Source organism: Chiroxiphia lanceolata, chromosome 3, assembly GCF_009829145.1.
Source record: "Chiroxiphia lanceolata isolate bChiLan1 chromosome 3, bChiLan1.pri, whole genome shotgun sequence".
NCBI lineage: Eukaryota > Metazoa > Chordata > Aves > Passeriformes > Pipridae > Chiroxiphia > Chiroxiphia lanceolata.
Genome location: NC_045639.1, coordinates 33,579,003 through 33,596,404, shown reverse-complemented (window position 1 = coordinate 33,596,404; position 17,402 = coordinate 33,579,003). Strand labels below are relative to the sequence as shown.

General features: G+C 39.9%; 3 protein-coding genes across 14 annotated transcripts in view; 1 reads left to right on the top strand and 2 right to left on the bottom strand.

The window, feature by feature from the left end:
* Nucleotides 1-6,184, bottom strand: part of HEATR5B (HEAT repeat containing 5B) — a 57,694-nt gene extending 51,510 nt beyond the window's left edge. Inside the window, exons 1-5 of one of the 3 annotated variants that reach the window (XM_032683104.1) lie at nucleotides 5,906-6,184; nucleotides 5,208-5,291; nucleotides 3,236-3,403; nucleotides 2,610-2,821; nucleotides 942-1,050 (exon numbers count right to left, since the gene is read on the bottom strand). In XM_032683104.1, coding sequence (XP_032538995.1) covers nucleotides 942-1,050; nucleotides 2,610-2,821; nucleotides 3,236-3,361 — 447 coding nt within the window. In that variant the 5' untranslated portion in view covers nucleotides 3,362-3,403; nucleotides 5,208-5,291; nucleotides 5,906-6,184. The remainder of the gene's footprint in view (nucleotides 1-941; nucleotides 1,051-2,609; nucleotides 2,822-3,235; nucleotides 3,404-5,207; nucleotides 5,292-5,905) is intronic. The other 2 variants (XM_032683106.1, XM_032683105.1) reach the window with 2 other exon arrangements.
* Nucleotides 6,185-6,289: 105 nt separating this feature from the next.
* GPATCH11 (G-patch domain containing 11) lies at nucleotides 6,290-15,114 on the top strand. 4 transcript variants are annotated; one of them, XR_004355862.1, is made up of 10 exons: nucleotides 6,309-6,655; nucleotides 6,752-6,978; nucleotides 7,721-7,762; nucleotides 7,842-7,962; nucleotides 8,681-8,771; nucleotides 9,971-10,075; nucleotides 10,793-10,874; nucleotides 11,456-11,541; nucleotides 13,063-13,280; nucleotides 13,989-15,114. XR_004355862.1 is itself a non-coding variant. In XM_032681748.1 (9 exons), the coding sequence occupies exons 1-8, from the start codon at nucleotides 6,609-6,611 to the stop codon at nucleotides 11,509-11,511; spliced, it is 771 nt and encodes a 256-aa protein (XP_032537639.1). In that variant the 5' UTR covers nucleotides 6,309-6,608; the 3' UTR covers nucleotides 11,512-11,541; nucleotides 14,016-15,114. The 4 variants fall into 4 exon arrangements, 3 of the variants coding, with proteins under 3 accessions (XP_032537640.1, XP_032537639.1, XP_032537638.1); XM_032681748.1 differs by lacking the exon at nucleotides 13,063-13,280 and having other exon boundaries at nucleotides 14,016-15,114; XM_032681747.1 differs by lacking the exon at nucleotides 13,063-13,280 and having other exon boundaries at nucleotides 6,310-6,655; nucleotides 13,989-15,008.
* Nucleotides 12,739-17,402, bottom strand: part of EIF2AK2 (eukaryotic translation initiation factor 2 alpha kinase 2) — a 26,748-nt gene continuing 22,084 nt past the window's right edge. For all 7 annotated transcript variants that reach the window (XM_032681744.1, XM_032681739.1, XM_032681740.1 and 4 more), the window contains 2 exons: nucleotides 14,434-14,496; nucleotides 12,739-14,348 (listed from right to left, as the gene is read on the bottom strand). In XM_032681744.1, the coding sequence (XP_032537635.1) occupies nucleotides 14,229-14,348; nucleotides 14,434-14,496 (183 nt within the window). In that variant the 3' untranslated portion in view covers nucleotides 12,739-14,228. The remainder of the gene's footprint in view (nucleotides 14,349-14,433; nucleotides 14,497-17,402) is intronic.

The following is a 17,402-nucleotide window of genomic DNA, read 5'->3' as shown; positions in this document are numbered from 1 at the left end:
ACACAAAAACACATATGCAAAAATGTGGACACTATATACTAAGAACCAGCTGTATACTTTTGCATTTTCTTGCTTCTATACAGGAGTATTTTTGGAAACACTGACAATGAAGGCATATGTAACTGATATCCAGCTGATTTTAGATAGCAGTAAGAACTACATACAGCTTTACTAAAACTCCCTGTGTTGTCACATAAATTAAGATAAGCCCAGGCAACCCAACAAATTGGCTCTAGACAAAATGCTTCTGTCCTGTCTCACTATTTATCTGCTGCAGACTCAGGAAAAAAAACAAAACACCAGCTGATACAAGAGAACAGGAAGCTCAAGTAGTTAACAGCTTCCTTCTATACTTGCACACAGGCAGGTACTTACAATTTGAGGACACACACACACATAAACAAATAAATAAATTATCACATAGGTACAACAACACAGCTGAAGAAAACAGCGGCCAGGTCAAGATCCGCACAATCAGTATTCCAACTTGTTCCAATAGAGCTAGTTCTATAAAATCAAACCTACTGACAGCCCAGGATACATTCTCACAATATTATGACATACTCTCTCTTTTCAGGGCACAATGTATCCTGCTCACATTCAGAGTAACAACTTTGCTGCAAAACTTAAGTATTTATTACTAATTTTTAACAACTGACTGTTTATTCAGGATACTTGGGCAAAAATCCTAACACAGTTGTTAGAAATAATACATACAGTCATTTTGCAATTTTAATTACTGATGCCACTATGAAGCAACTACTATAATATTCATATGATAAACTCAAAACTTTCTGCAGTAGATTTGATACTAACTAGGTAAGTGACTTCCATTTATAGATGTAAAAGAAAAATAATCTAGGCATTCTGGCAAACACCTTTGGCAGAAACAAGTTTCAGTTTAAATGGAATCAAGACCACACAAATAATCTGCAAATTACCTCTGCACTTTTCAGAGACTTTAAAAGATTATTCACAGTTTCTGGAAAAGAACTGCCCAGCATTCTGCCCATTTTTTCATAAAATGCTCCAACACACGCCACAGCAGCCCTATGAAAAAAGACATTAATTGGTGTACTCTTTTTCTGTATTATCTAAATGAAGACAAACAAACAGAAATGTATGTTTTAATCATCATTGATGCATAAAAATCTGTTTATTATCCACTACATATACTGGCTGTTCATTTAAACAATCTTTTTGTTTACCAGCTTCTAAGAATACAAATGTATTTGAGGGTGTATTATTACAGGATCTACACACAGAATGAAAAGTTCTGGAGAAAAAAAAATATGCTGAAATCTCAGCACTATTAGGGTTTTATCTTTCAATATACTGTCTCTTTTTCCAAGCACCTCCAAGATAACTCTTACCCTATAATATATCCTGATACATTTCTGTAGATATTGAATTGTAGGGTTTTTTCAAGACTAAGAACTTAAAATGAATAAATTATTGCATAACATAAGAAAAGTTATAGGTACTGTAAAATCACTCAATCCATAAACAGTTATTTACATGTTTTCTTTGCCCTGCCATTTAAGATTAGGGATATTTAATTAACACCATATTGCAGTTATATACACAAATTGTTCCAGGACAATCACAGAAGCAGCTCCTGAAAACATGCACTTTTTCATCACAAACGAGGCTTTTTTTAAATCTGTAGTTCTTGGCTAAAAGATTTTTTAGCAAAGTTATATTACAAACTCATTACAGACTCCTCCTTAAGGGGCATATCTCCATTAAAAAAACTTCTGGACTATCACTTGGATAGCTTAAGTTTCAGAGCATATATACAGTACAAAACCCTTCCCACTTATACAAGTTCCTCACATTGCTGCACGAGCTACAAACAAGAAGACAGTACCTACCCAAACAGTGACTATTTCAGACTTTATTGTTAAATCCTTTTTTGTTGTGATAATGTCTGAAGGCAAGACCAAATTAGGGTTCACTAGACACTGTGAACATATGAAGCAGTATGTGCAGGAAAGTACCAAAACCAGTTTCAGTGGAAGTTTTTTGTGGCATTAACCAAATTCCTACCATTGAGACTGCTCCTATGAGTAAAGACAAACTGTATCACGCATACATGCACACACATATCCAAGTATAGAGACTCTGCTTGAGAGACCTGTGTGGCATATCACAGTGGAGGAATATAAAAGGCAAGATTTGATAGGGAAAAAAGCTTGAACATGTGATTACAAGTCTATGGGCATAGACAATGCTTTGGTTTGACAACCTGCAGGTTCCATCTTAAATGGGGTACCTGAGTGTAATCAGCAATAATTCCACTAACAGAAAGTCTTCATTGCATTACTGCATTAACTGTTATCCTCTCCATGCCATAAGCATGTGAAGAAACATAAAATAGTGCCTTGCCTAGAGAAAGACATTTCAGACAGCCTTGTATGTGTAACCTCTGAGTCCTGCCCTGCACAATCTCAATCCAGTGCTTTTCTTGCTATATCAAGCATCTGTGAACCCCAAATAAGCACACAAAATATAAATAAACACAGCATGCACATATATAGGCAGATTGTTCTGTAATATCCAGGACCACTTAAATATCATTCCCCTTTCCCTAGTAATATTAAACATACAGTTTTGTGGGCAGGTAGGCTGCAGTATCATCTTTGCTCTTGATGATGTCATTACACTTGTCAAGTGTCTGAAAAACAGTAAATGTGTCTCCGATGCTGTAGAGAGCAGCGAGATTTTTTGCAAGCAGCTTTCGCGTAGGTGGCCCAGGGGAACTGCTGATGAGTCCTGTTAGCTGTTCTACAAGTTTCTTCTGTTTTTCCTTGACATCTGTCTGTTAAAGAGATCAAAAATAAATAAAAAAGTCATTTAATCCTGTGTCTTGCCACCAACACCCAAAAAAACCTACAAGAGATTGAAGTAAACCTTATAGCGCTCCCAATTGCATATAATTTAGCAAATTGCTTGTCTCACAGAGATTTGAGGTACATTCAATAATAGCAGAGGTAGATGCTAAATCTCAGAATTAGCTGTTATCCTATTTGAATTTTACTTTTTGAAAATACTTACTACTTGCCTACTGACTGCCTACAAGTAAACACTTAAGAGCTACAAACTAATACAAAGGCTCTTCAGGTTGAATCTGAAACCATACAGTTGTCATCTGGCCATTACCTGTCAACTGTCTCTGGCATGAAATTAATATAAATGCTTTACAAAGAAGCGGGAAAAAAACCCATAAAATTACCTTGTTGGCAGCTACTAGCACTTTATCCAAAAATCTTAACCACTCAAAGATAAAGACTGGTCTCTTTGCTTCTGTGATTTGAGCTAATGCTTCCTCGTTCAGTAACAAACTGTGAGCCAGCTCCATGGCAGGTTAAATTCCAGTTTTATGTAAAGTTGTGTAGAAACTCTAAAATAAAAATGCAAATATTAGTATGAAGTATAGTACATTAGTACAAACCTTTGAAAATCAAATTAAAGTTTCCAGCTTGGTTAGACTTGTCTTAGCTAAGCAGTCCCAGATAAAACCTACACACATACTTACAAACTGAGTGCATCCATTAGTATTTCAGGGAACAGAGTTGTTAGTTATAAAAAAAAAAAAAGCACCTACGGGCAATTTCAAGGTCCAAACTCTCAGTCAAGAAAAATATACTTAAGTTCCCGTTTAAAGAAAAAAAGTATGAAAGAGGTAAAGGAGTCATCTCACTGTCTCCTCTTACATAAAAGAGAATAAGGATTGTCCCAAATCAAGACCCTTGAGCACACTCCCAAAGTTTGGGCATGAACCCAGCCACCTACTCAACACCCTTCAACAGACAAGGTGTGAAGATGAGCCTACCACAAGTAGGAATTTCCACCTATCATAAAGTTGAGAAAGGCAGGAATAGTGATATTATTTGGCATCACAGACCTAAGACTTCCCAGATCCCACTAGCCTTGCTTTAAGTGCTGGACAAATAAGCCCTCTGAAACCTAGCAAGCCTTAGGTGTGACAACCTGGAATACAAGCAGCAGCCAAATGACTGCAAGACTCCCCAGCAGGCAAAATACTGGGAAACAAACACCGGAGATCCTGCTCAAACACTGAATGGTGGGTAGCTCCAAAGCATGGCCAAAAGCACACTGTCAGTGTAAGCAAACACTCTGTGGACAACTTGACCTTAGCAAACCACCTTTAAACAAAGTGCAGCTGTTTAATGAAGAGCTGACAGAAAAAAACCCAACCAAACAAAACTTATCTAAAAATCACAAAATTAAGTCAACCATCTTCAGAAAAAAGAAACCCAAAAATAAAAAAAAAAGCCCAAATCTGAACGCAGTGATGCTGAAACTAGGATCTTAGTCAAAACAGAGAAAGCAAAACAACTAAGGACTATTATGTAAGACATCAGCTTTCAACAGACATCATCTTTTGACAGCTGCACAGTTCCACTTGTGCTCTCAAGAGCTCAAAGCTGCTTCCTCATTCATGGTCAAACCCAAAAAACTCTTAAAGTCAAATGAAGCGATTTAAATTATTATTTTTTAAAACAGACATTGGTACAGGTAACATGTTAATACTACAGCTGTATTATGGTTCTGAATTCACCTCAGTGATTTGGTACTGATGAAACTAAAGCATTACAATGTCTGTAAGACTAAGGTTGTTCTCTGCATTTCAGTACTTTGCATAATATTTTTCACTACATTCATCTCCAGGAACAGCTCAGCAAATGTAGAAGAGCCACATATGGAAGCCTGCCCTGACACCTCCAAAGACATCTTCTGGATTTTTTTTTTCTCATTTATAAAGAATTGAGGAGGTACTGCCTGTCAGTAATAGACAGACACATCACCTCAGAATACCTTTTCATGACAGCAGAGAGAAACACAATGAATGACAGCACTACGATTCTTTGGATACCATCCCAGAGATCTACACTGCTTGTCACACCCACACAGCACAGGAGTGCTGCATGACAGCACAGCTCATTACTCCTTTTTCTCCCCACATAAAAGGTTTCATTTACCCCTGGCCACAACCTTCCACGCACTCCTGTACCTTTCCACCTAAATTTAGGCAACACAAGCTCCAAGCAACCAAACCTGCACGTACATTCAACTGTGCCACCGAAGCACAAGAGATCAGGCACAAAAACAATTACACAAATATTCAGCTGAAGATTCAGAGTCTAACATACAGCTACACACATAAGCAATCCAAAACTCACACTGGAAAACGGTTTGCTCCAAAATGCAGTGAAAAATGCCCACCAAGTCCTACCGATTCTGGTGATGGTTGGGTCTTGCTGTGCCTGTTACAAGAAATAAATAGACTGTGATCTCCCACAGGACGCACACTGAAAGCTGATAAAAGTCAACCAGGGCCCAGCAAAGTATGTTGAAGCATTACAGAGGTTAGAAAACATTCAGATAAACTAAAATTCCTTTCTATTCCACAGCTGGTTTTCTGTAGCCTAAATCAACTATTCATATCTTCATCACGCAAGCACTTCAGTGGACTGAGAAAGCTAAAAACCAGGCAAGTTTAGGCAAAGCGACACCCTCCCAAAGGGCTCCATCGGGGGAAAAGGCTTTCGCGCTGGGTCCTCCTACCTGTATCGGCTACTTTAATAAGCTGTAGCACCTCTCCCAGGGCATCTTGCCTGGTTCTAAAAACCCCACGGGAGGTAAAGCCGCGGTAAGGGAACGATGCTCAAGGCAATGACGCTAGAGGCAATGATGCTATGAGAATGATGCTAAGGGAGCGATGCGCGCTGCCCTCCATACACGCACCCCCCGCACACGCTCACCGACCCCCCACACGCCGCCAACGCCGCGGAGCGAAGCGCGGACGACCTTCCGGCCCGCTCCCCGCAGCCCCCGGGCCGGGCCGGACCGGGCCCCACCGCCGCTCACGGTCACTTACGCTCGCACCGTGCGGTGGCCGCGTACCGCCGGCGTCGGGCTATGGCAGGCGTGACACCGCGGCCCCGGGGCCGCTCACGGACACGGTCACCGTCACAGACACGCGTGGGCGCGATGCGCCGCGCGCGCCCCCGGCCGCGGGACCATCCCTTGCGGGCTCGGCCGCTTCAGCCCCCGCAGAGCCCGGGTCCGGCGGGTGGGGTAGGGCGGGGAAAGGGGAGACACGACCCAGGTCCGATCCCGGCCCCGACGCACCCCCGGAGCACCCCCGGCCCCGCAGCAGGAAGCGTGAGAAGCGCAGGCGCCGGCGGGCGGGGCCGGCCCCGCGCAGGCGCCGCGGTGGTGCCGGGCGGGTGCTCGGTTCCCCTCGGCCGTCGCAGCCCCCGCTGCCCCTCGGCTGCCGCGGCTCTGTGGGCGCCCCGGCGGCGGGCGGAGGGTGCTGGGCAGGAGCGGCGGTAGCGGAGCGCGGTAAAACGCGCTGAGGGCGTGAAGGCGGGCGCGGGTGCGCTGGCGTTGGGAGGGGGCGGCCCGGCGGGTTCGCTTGTGTTCGTGCATCAGTCCCCCCGTCCCCCAGGGCTCGGGGGGCGGCGGTGGGCACCTCTCCGTGCGAGAGTGGGCTCTGCCTTGTGGGGAAATAAGATGCCCGGTAAGGCGTACTGACGGTGTCCACAGGCAAGGGGCTGGCACACGGCTGGCGTGCCGACATGGAGGGAGATGAAGAGGAAGACTACATGTCTGATTCGTTTATTAAGTAAGTATTTGGCTCTCTTTTTCCCCGCTTTTAAGTGATTTTAGGGTTATGGTTTTAAGAAAAGCTCTAATATTTGCTGGAATTATTAACTCCCAGACAGGATGTAAGGCCAGGCTTGCCCATGGTAAGGCGGGTAAAGGAAGCTATTCAGAAAGAAGAAAAGCAAAAGGAAGCCAATGAGAAGAACAGGCAAAAGAGTATAAAAGAAGAAGAAAAAGAGAGGCGAGACTTGGTGTTGAAAAGCGCGTTGGGCAACGAGAACAAAGGCTTTGCTTTGCTCCAGAAGATGGGCTACAAGAGCGGCCAGGCCCTTGGCAAAAGCGGTAAGCTCATTGCTCTCTGAAGTGGGTGCCTATATTCAGCTGTACCTTTAGAGGTACAGGCCATTGAGAGATGTGAGGGAAGAGCACTATTTGGAGCTCAATAAATGCACTTCCATATGTGCGTGCCTACAGAAATTGCATGAAGGATGTTTTGATGGATGTTTTTGCAAAGCTAATAGTGTTCCAAAAAATGTCAACCCCTCTCTTGGAACTTATAGTTGGAGTCTTCAGAAGAAATTGTGCACACTGGCCTACCCTTTTGAAGCCTAAATAGATGAAGTAAAATCAGTAAAACAAGGCATCAGTAACTTGCTGTGCCGGGTCTCTAGCAGACAATTGCAAACGAACTGGCCCAGACATTGTTTTTATTCTTCATCATTGTCAAGTTGTGAGATTCTAGACTGAAGATGCTATAGAAGGTGTAACAAAGCAGTCTTCATCACAGACATGTTATACCTGTCACATCAACACCATTTTCTTTCAGTCGGGTCACATCCTGAAGAAAATATTTAGGAACCCAGCAGACAGGCCAAAAAAGAGAGGGAGTTCCAGTTCAGCTGCATCATTTGTAGTGCACTAAATGTATATCAATTTGTGATTTTTCAACTTCCAGTCAAAAAAAAAATCACAAGAAAATCTACATATTTCATGGCAAAAGCAACTTGCCTACTTGAATACACTGCACAAATCGTACTTTGAGAAAAACTTGATTTCTTTAATTGACTTATTTTTTCTCTCACAGGAGAAGGCATTGTTGAACCTATTCCTCTGAACATAAAAACAGGTTTGTGATCCTTTCTGATTTACTTAGTTGGGTGTCAAAGCTTCTCCACTGGTTACATTCATCTTTTGAACTAACATAGGCAGAAGTGGTCTTGGTCATGAGGAATTAAAAAAGCGAAAAGCTGAAGAAAAACTGGAAAACTATAGACAAAAACTCCATATGAAAAAACAAGCAAATGAACAAGCTGCAGATCAGTTCAGGTAAAGTCATATAACTGAATTCCAAGCAATGTTTAAAAACCGATTCTCTTTATGCTCTAAGTTTACTTATTATTGTGTTACTATTTTTGAATGTTTTCAATGAAGGGTGAGAGTTACAATACAGTGTAATTGTTTCTCAGTTCCAAAGGAAAAGTCGATGAACACTGCAATGCTAAAAGCATGTGCTGCATCATTTAGTTTTTTGTTAATAATGCAAACAATATACATACTAACCTTCCTCAAGTCATTCGCAACTTTTTAAATTGGGGAACCATGCCATCTTTATCTGGATTTTACATTTAAAATCTTGAGCAATGTCGCTACAATGGTTTTAAAAATCGAGGTAAATTTGTCAAGGTTGTACTGTTTTTGTTTTCTCCCAATCTGCATGTAGTATGTGGAATAGGAAAGCCTAGAGAAGGCTGTATAATTTGCAGATGTTTAGTGAAACATTTATGTCTTATGAAAACCTGATGAAGAAACAGTGTTCAGTTTAGTATGATCACAAAAGCACCATCTTGAAGTTACAATTCTGAAGAAATAAAAGTGTGCTCCCACAGAAATAATGTCAGAATGTCTTCTTAACTCATACGTTGTCATGGTCTGAGAGAATCAGTAGGAATAGAATCTTAGTTTTTCTATTTTACAGCTGTGGACTGTAATGCATGTCTTACTGTGTGTCTGCCTGCTTATTTACCTCTCTGCTTTTTCTTAACAGAATAAGATTCAAAAACAAACAAGAAGAACGTAAGATGGAAGGGGACCTGCGAAAAAGCCAGAGGGCCTGCCAGCAATTAGATATGCAAAAAGTGAGACCTGTGGGGTTTTTGGAGGGGTTGGAAGGAAGACTTATACATTAGAGATACAGGCTACAAAGTAGTGATTAAATTCTTGGAAGTTGTCTAAAATTCAGGGGTAACTAGCCTGAAGTCTTAATGTTTGGCAACACTTCAGCCCTTTTAAAAAAATAAGAAGTGTATGTTTGCACCATTAAGATAGTTGAAGGTGCACACCAACTTCATGGTAACTTATGTGAGGACCCATGTTTTTGCTCCTGTATTCTTGTGGTTACTTCTGAGCTGTTTGCATATCTTTCAGTATCCAGTATCAGGCCATCCTAAATGATGGCGCTGTTTGCCTCAACTGAGGAAGCAACACCATCACACAAAGGCTGATGTTGGGAAGGGACTCTGGAGGTAATCTTGTCCAACCCTCCTGGTCAAGCAGGGTCACTAAAGCAGGTTGTCCAGGACCATGTCCAGGCAGCTCTTTAGTGTCTCTAAGGATGGGAATCATCATTGAGGGAATTAGCAGATTCACCAAAGCAGCACTTAAACAAAAAATCCAACCAAGCAACCAACAACAAAAAAACTCACAAAACTTAAGTACCTTATACCTGCAAGGAATAACACAGGTAATAGCAGTGAACTACTATAAATTTTTGCCACTTGAAAACTTCAAGGTTTTTTTTGCTCTATTAACCTTTTAGAGGTTAATACCACCTCCCAAGTTCTGCTGAGATTGTTTGATACTACTTAGTTTGCTTCAGATGAAGTCATTAGTTTGCTTCAGATGAAGTCATCTGAATTAAGCTTAGATAATCTTTGTTGACTCTTCTTCCTTTAACATTACCTGAAGTGGATTAGGAAGCACCGTGTGATCTCTTGACGAAATAACTTGGGGCAGCATGTCTTTAACTGATAAACATGGGTGTCTGCTCCCAGCCTTGGTGTGAGATAATGTTGCAATGTAGCCTCATACATACCAAACACAGATGGAATAGACTAGTTGTTAGCATGCATTTCATCATTTAAAAAAAAAAGTGAATAATCCTTCTTGTGGATTGCTGTACTTAGTTTCTCACTACAGCTTTAGTAATCCTTGGTTCTACTATACATATAAGTTTTAAAACTTAACACCTCACCTTCTAGAAACTGGTTTTATTTGGCACCTTACAAGAAAACCTACAAAGGCAGATAACATCAATTTAAATCCCTCATTATTTAAGGACATTGAAGTTCCCAAAGAGACTTGGTTTTGGATGGAACCTGAAGAGGAAGACAAAAAGGATGAGGAAGACAAGGAAGATGAATGCACAAGCTCAGACTTAAGTGTAAGCTCTGCAACTAAATTAATGGCTTGATTCAGAATTAAATTTAATAATCCCTTAAACAGTATGTATGTATACATATATATATATAAACGATATATGTATACATGTCATTTTCCAAGCTGTAGTGAAGGGCCTCTTTGCAATCTCAAAGCAGTGATTCTTATAGCAGTTACATGATGAAATATAAAACATTAAACTACCGATTTATTGCTCATCTGTTTTGAGGCTGATCTATGCAAGGTCATAGTTACTTGCTTTTGAGTTTTAATTTTGGATGCCTCATCTGATGTCGGAGATTGAATTTTGGAATCACCGAGTAATTTCTGAAAATGCTTTGCAGACCATCTCAAGTTGGACACAGGAAATTTACAATTTTTGAGAACTAGGTTACACAGTCAGAGATTAGGTGTGAAAAAATCCACAAAAGATACTGTATACTTGAAATCGGGTAGCTAAGTAATGTTTTTAGGTGGCTCTCTTTAGTGCAGATTACTTACTGGAAAGAAGGATGAGCAAACAACAGCCATTAATTTTCCAGAGATGATGAATTCCTGTGCCCTGTTCTACTGATTTGGAAAACTTCATGTCTTACTGAGCTACAGTGTTGTTTAGCTTTTCAATAGCAAAAGGTTAAAAATTTATTTTAGCAAACCAGTAGCTTAAACTGATGTATGTCATGTGAGCCCCAGATCATTGCATTCCTGTATATATCTCTAGGTATCAGAAAAGCTACACATCCTGACAGCCTACTTGAGAAAAGAACACTTTTATTGCATTTGGTGTGGAACAACCTATGAAGGTGAGAGTAAGCCAGTCTTTTATGTTTTGCTTTGCTTATGCAACTCAACTCAACTAGTAGATAATATCCCTTGTGTTTCTCTTATGGCAGTATTTTAAATTTACATAGCAAATTTATCTTGCAGGCTACTGGTTTTGCATAAAGCTTTGTACATTTTGAATGTAAGGCAATTTTTAGGTTTACATGCACAAAAAAAACCCACAACCAAACCAACCAAACAAAAAAACTCCACAAAAAACGAAACAAGAAAAAAAAAAAAAAGAAAAACTAAGAAGTACACAACAAAACACAGCCAACCATATTGAAATTTATTTGAATTTCTATTTGTATTAATTTAGTTTTGAGAAAACAAAATTCAGATATTTAATACTATGTTTCTGAAACAATTAGAAAATATACATTTCTACTGCACCAAAGAGGATGGAATTTTTTTCCTTGTTTTAAAACAAATTTGGGAGTTAATATCTTGTAAACCTTGAATTCTATTTAATCTGTTTTACATGGATTCTACAAATATTTCTAGCAATCATTTTTTCTCCTCTGAGCTGGAATTACTCACTTTCTCTCTGCTTATCCTTTAGACTCTGAAGATTTATCTTCAAACTGTCCCGGAGACAGTGCTGCAGATCATGACTAAAACCTTTCTAAAGGAAGGAGTCCTAAATAAGTATGTATAATCCATAATATCTTTTAGAAGGTTTGGAGCTGTGTTATACTCAAGAATTCACACCAAAGTACACAGAAGGAGAGTTAGGTTGACAGGTTAAACTCACATTTTCTGTTCGATGCACAGTTTAATAGGAATTAAAACTTTGTATTTATAATTGAACTACCATAATTGAGAGGTAGGTTAAGCCTTCCACATCTTTTTTTATGCCCCGCCCAACTGAACAAGATCAGCCAATACTAACATTCAAGTCTGAGTAAGGGAATAAATATTGGCTAGTCCCTTTGTTGTATAATGTGTTAAACAGGGTTTTTTATCTTTATGGATATGACTAAATATCAGATTCTTTTTGCTTATTATCTTAAACTTGGTGGGAAAAAAAGAAGTTTGTGAAATATTACAGTGATGTTATTTGAACCAATATTCTGTTGTATGTGAAGGTGCATATTTTACATAACTAAAGAAAACTAGATCATGATGTTGGGTTTTCATTTTCTTAATATAAAAATACATTTTAGTAGAACTTTTATTTTTAGGAAACAGAACTTGCTACTGTAAGTAGCCATTAATAAAAAGGTACTGCTGAAGTATACAAATACTGTTGAGGAAAAATGTATCAAAACTACTGGGACAAGCTCAATATTATGTAACAGGAAGAAGATAATTGGTGCTCTGTCCAAAAACTGTAAAGGATATTCAGACAAAAGATTGTCACATATCCACCCTCATATTATGAATAGTTTTATAGAATCATAGAATTGTTTAGTTTGGAAAAGACCTTCAAGATCTAGTAAAATAATATATGGCAATTATATCTCAATGGGTAAAAGAGAAGAGAAAGTGGGTAGTAACTAGTAATATATGTGGGCGAGGATATAATTTCTCACAGATCTTGACCACTGCAAAGAAATACTAATTAGCCCATGGGAAGGCTCTGGGAGGACCTTAGAGCAGCCATCCAGGGGAACCTACAAGAGAGCTGGAGAGGGACTTTTACAAGGGCATGTCATGTAGGATGAGGAAGGGAATGGCTTCAAACTGGAAGTGTGCAGGTTTAGGTTAGATATTAGGAAGAAATTCTTTACTGTGAGGGTGGTGAGGCACTGGAGTAAGTAGCCCAGAGAAGCTGTGGATGCCCCATCCCTGGTAGTGCTCAAGGCAATCTGGTCTAGTGAAATGTGTGCCTGCCCAGGGCAGCGGGGTTGGAACTGGATGATCTTTAAGGTCCCTTCCAACCCAAAGCATTCTATGATTCTATATGTATGATTCACGATAATGAGAAAAAAACCCAGAACTGCTTAAGGCCTTACAAAAGTATGTACATTCAGATTCTTATTTAGCAACAAATACTCACAGTAGAACAGCAATAATTTGCATAAGATTATAAAAATTGGCATGCATTAATTTACATTATTCCTTTTAAGCAATCACCCACATTGAACCCATTTAACATTTCAGGAAAGGCATACAGTACTTGACCTATTTTTCTGATTAGAAATCTCTCTTCATTTGCCCTTATAGAGTTACATTGGCTCTACAGCAATGAACAGTTCGACAAGATACAGCTCAAAGGCAAGCAGTTGGAAGGACTAACATGCCTGTCTTTTCGCCCTGCTCCCCACCACTGCACACACAATACTTTGAGTTCAGGCAACTCTGAACTCTTTGAAGTATATAACTGAAGAGTAACAGAAAAACTGCTGTTAACTTTTGTGGGGCTGACAGTGGAAGCACCAGAGGTATTCAGTACACTGAATTAAGGGTTAGGCATTCCTCAGTATTATAACAGGGATTAAAACCTAGCAGCATAGGAAGGAATGTTAAAAGTGCTCTCTCAGCATAGGACTTCAAATGATTACTACTGAGGAAAGTCTGGAGAATTTTGCTATATTAATAGCACCTTAAGTGTTCCTTTCAAAAAAATAAAAACAAACCAAACCATCAAAACCCAAGTTTTTCAGAAGTTTAGAACTTTCTCAAGTAGATTTCCTAGAAGCTGAACATTTAACATTTAAATTCTTAATAAATGCCTACTTTAAAAGTATATCTTATTAAATTTTAGAGCACTGAAGGTGCTAGGTCATCAACAGATGTAAACAGATAAGAAAGCTCACCTTACAGTACTGAAATTCAGTGAATAGCCCATGCCTATTCCTACTATCTTTTCTACCAAAACTAGTCTTAGTTTTAAAGGGAGTATTCCAGTAATTATTAAAAGTATCACTGAAAAATCAGAAAGGTTTGAGTCACATACCAGAAAACAGCACTTCTTCCACGGAAAGCAATAGATAACCTCAAAGAATAACGGATACAGCACCACATCCAGGGATTTGCCACAGGCCAGTTAGCACTTAAGCCCATCAACATAATCTTCTAACAGAAAAGGACTAGGTTCTTTTACTTATTTGTAGAATACAGTTCAGCTCATCCACAACCTGTATTTTCAGGTAAAAATTGCAAGTGATTCATTGCAGAAGTATCCAGTCCTGGTCTGCAGCCAATGGACATGAATGGTGATGTGGCCTTCGAGCTGACAGACTCGACAATGGCAGGAAGGCAAAGCACCAAGGAAAAGACATACCCCAAGTCTTGCTGTTGCTTCTTACATCTATTGTTATGTTGTCAGTTTCAATAAATCCACGAAACTCTGGATTTAAACAGAGTCTGAAACCCTTTTAAAAGGGCATTTAACAAGTATAATTTTTAGGTGACTTCTCTTTATCAACAGACTTAACAAGATCAAGTATTCGAGTTGCAGAGGGTCTCTTGAAAGGGTCTGTTGAAAGCATCTTTTTGATTATGGATGCCTGCAAAAAAATTTAAATGTCAATAGATTTTTATTTTTTTTTTTAGTAAATAAAGTAATCAAAATAATGTATTAAAATCCCATACCTTTGGTGGAAATTGGTTGGTGAAACTCTCTGGAAAATGACCTTCTCTAACAGAAGGCCATACCTGAAATTCATAAAAGAGAACAGTTTTAGTATGCTTTCTTTGATTATATTTTACATGTCTACCTTATGACCCATATAGTTTACTGAAGTAATTAGGAAACCACAAATCTACAAGAAAGTAAGTAACTGTAAACAGTTTGAAAGTTTCTTCCATTTAGTTGTACATTGTTTTGGTTTTATGGACTTTTCATCAACTATTGTTCCTTTCTAAGCTTAAAAGCTTTGCACTCTACAATGATGTGTTTGTTTCAGCAGTCCTCTCTATTTCAGAATCATTATCCTTCTTTCCTTAATTTAAAAGTAGTGGATTTATATCATCTAACCACATTGAAAGAAAAGAAAAAAGCAAGACAACTGAATTTCCTACTTTGGATGTTACTGTTTGCAAGCCAAGCAGGTGTGCTTCCATGTTCAGTACTACACACTGAACTGAAGTATGTCACTGCCAAAAATGCTATGTGGAGTTCAAAGCAGCTAACATATAGAGGATTTCTAATTATATGCTTTAGAAACTGGGTGTGGGTAACTTTTTTTTTTCCTGTACGACACTGTCTCTCACAACATCCTCAGAGGCAAGCGCAGGAATTGCAGGCTGGACGAGTGGATGGTGAGGTGGATTGAGAACTGGCTAAACAGCAGATTCCACAGTATAGTGCACAGTGGCAGAGGGTCTAGTTGGGAGACTACAGGGACTGGTCCCCTAAAAGTGGATACTCAGTCCGGTATCGTTTCACTTGTTCATCAGTGAGTGGGATGGAGGGGCAGGTGTCTCCTCAGCAGGGTCGCTAATGACACAAAGCTGGAGGGCAGCCCTTCAGAAGGACCTTGACATGTTGGAGAGATGGGCAGGGAAGAACCTTCTGAAATTCAACGAAGGCAAATTCAGGGTTCTGCGGCTGGGAGGAATAACCCCAGACACCAGTACAGGCTGAGTGCTGACCTGCTGGAAAGCAGCTCTGCAGAGGACCTGAGGGTCCTGGTGGATGACAAGCTGTCCCTGAGCCAGCAGTGTGCCCTGGTGGCCAAGAAGGCCAATGCTGTCCAGGGGTGCATTAGGAAGAGCATTGCCAGCAGGTCAGGGGAGGTACCTTCCCCTCTATTCAGCCCTGATGAGGTATATCTGGAGTGTTGTGTCCAGTTCGGACATCCTCAGTACAAAGGAGATAGGGAGCTTCTGGAGCAGGTCCCGTGGAAGGTGATATAATTAAGGGACTGTAGGAAAGACGGAGGCACCTGTGCCTGTTCAGCCTCCAGAAGAGATGACAGAGGGGATCTCCTCAATGTCTATAAGTACCTAAAGGGAGGGTGTCAAGAGAATGGAGCCAGTTTCTTCTCGGTGGTGCTGAGCAATAGGACAAGAGGCAGCAGGCAGAAACTGATGCACAGGAAATTCCACATAAACACGAGGAAAGAATTTCTCTACTGTGCAGGTGACCAAGCACCAAAACAGATTACTCAGAGCGGTTGTGCAGTCTCCCTCCCTGGAGATACTATGGACATAAGCCTGAGTAACATGCTCTAGGAGACCCTGCTTGAGCAGATAGGTTGGACTAGGTGAGCTGTAATGGTCCCTTCCAACCTTACCCATTTTGTGATTCTGCCATGATGTAGCTTCTTGGGTAAAAAGAGCAGTCTACTCAATTCGTTTGTTGTTAACTAGTGTAATGTCTGCCTAAAGATGATAGTTTTGTTCTTACACTTAGCTATGCATCCTGAATCATTAGCTAGACTTATGGATCCTATGATTCTGATGTACCAAGCCCTTACAACCAGTATCCAGTAAAACAACAGCTCCCACGAACTGCCAAGCTTTTTCCCTACTCTTCAGCAGTAGCTTTAAGCCTGTGACCCTACCTGGTGGTAGGGTCAGCTGAACCAGTTACTCAACACAAAATAATCATCAACATGATGTTCTTTCAGCAGGGCTTGCCAGCTGAAAGTTCATCATGCTCCATTAAGTGAAATTACTTTCTAAGGTAATGGAGCAGGTGAAGACCATCCTAGACTTTCCATCCGTGTACCTGCCTGCAGTGCTCAAGATTTTGATACTTAGGGAAATAATAAATAATGCCTTTCCAACTGTAAATACCATGGGACTGTGCATGCATTTGCAGTCAGCTGTGAGCAGGAACAAAGTATCTTAGGAGGTACTGCAAGGTGGCTGAATAGAACCAGCTTGAAAAGACACACTGGTATGATTTTCTCTTAAGGGTAAAAGGATCCAGCTAACAGTGTTCAAAGCCTTCTTGTTCTGACCACTGTTACTTTAGACAAGACACCCAGCAGTTACATCGCTGTCCTAGAAACATTTAGGTTTGTGCATATGAGCTGTAACAATAATCATGTACAAAGTAGCAATAAAAAACTCAAGATGTGTAAAAGATGCCTTTAAAAAAAAAAGCTTAAGTAACACTGAGTTTCTTTTTGAAGTAACATCTTTTTCGCTTAAAGCTACTTATTCCAAATCACTTTCATTTTCATTTTGAAAAACTGCAAGTGTTTTGCCTTGGTGGAAACCTTGTTCTTACTCCACTGTGCAGTGAAGACAAGCATGGCAGAGACAAAACTCACCCATTCATAATTTTTATTTTCTAAAATTAGAAAACATCCGCTTCAAGTTTCTGATCAAACAGAAAGATTTATAAGAAACTTAATGTATTTTTTAACTTGACATTAGTCTTTAGCATGCTCAGGCTTTAATGTATAGGTAACAGGACACAGGAGAAATAAACTGTAATATTTCTTCAGTTATGACATTTCAACTAAGGTGTGAGGACTTACAGGCCTTATGGAAATGAATTAATGGGGGAAATGTAAATGGAGACTCTAGATACACAGATTCCTTCTAGTGTGCAATCAACATGTGATCAGCAGCAAGGCAAAACAATATCAGAGTTCTTTTTTAAA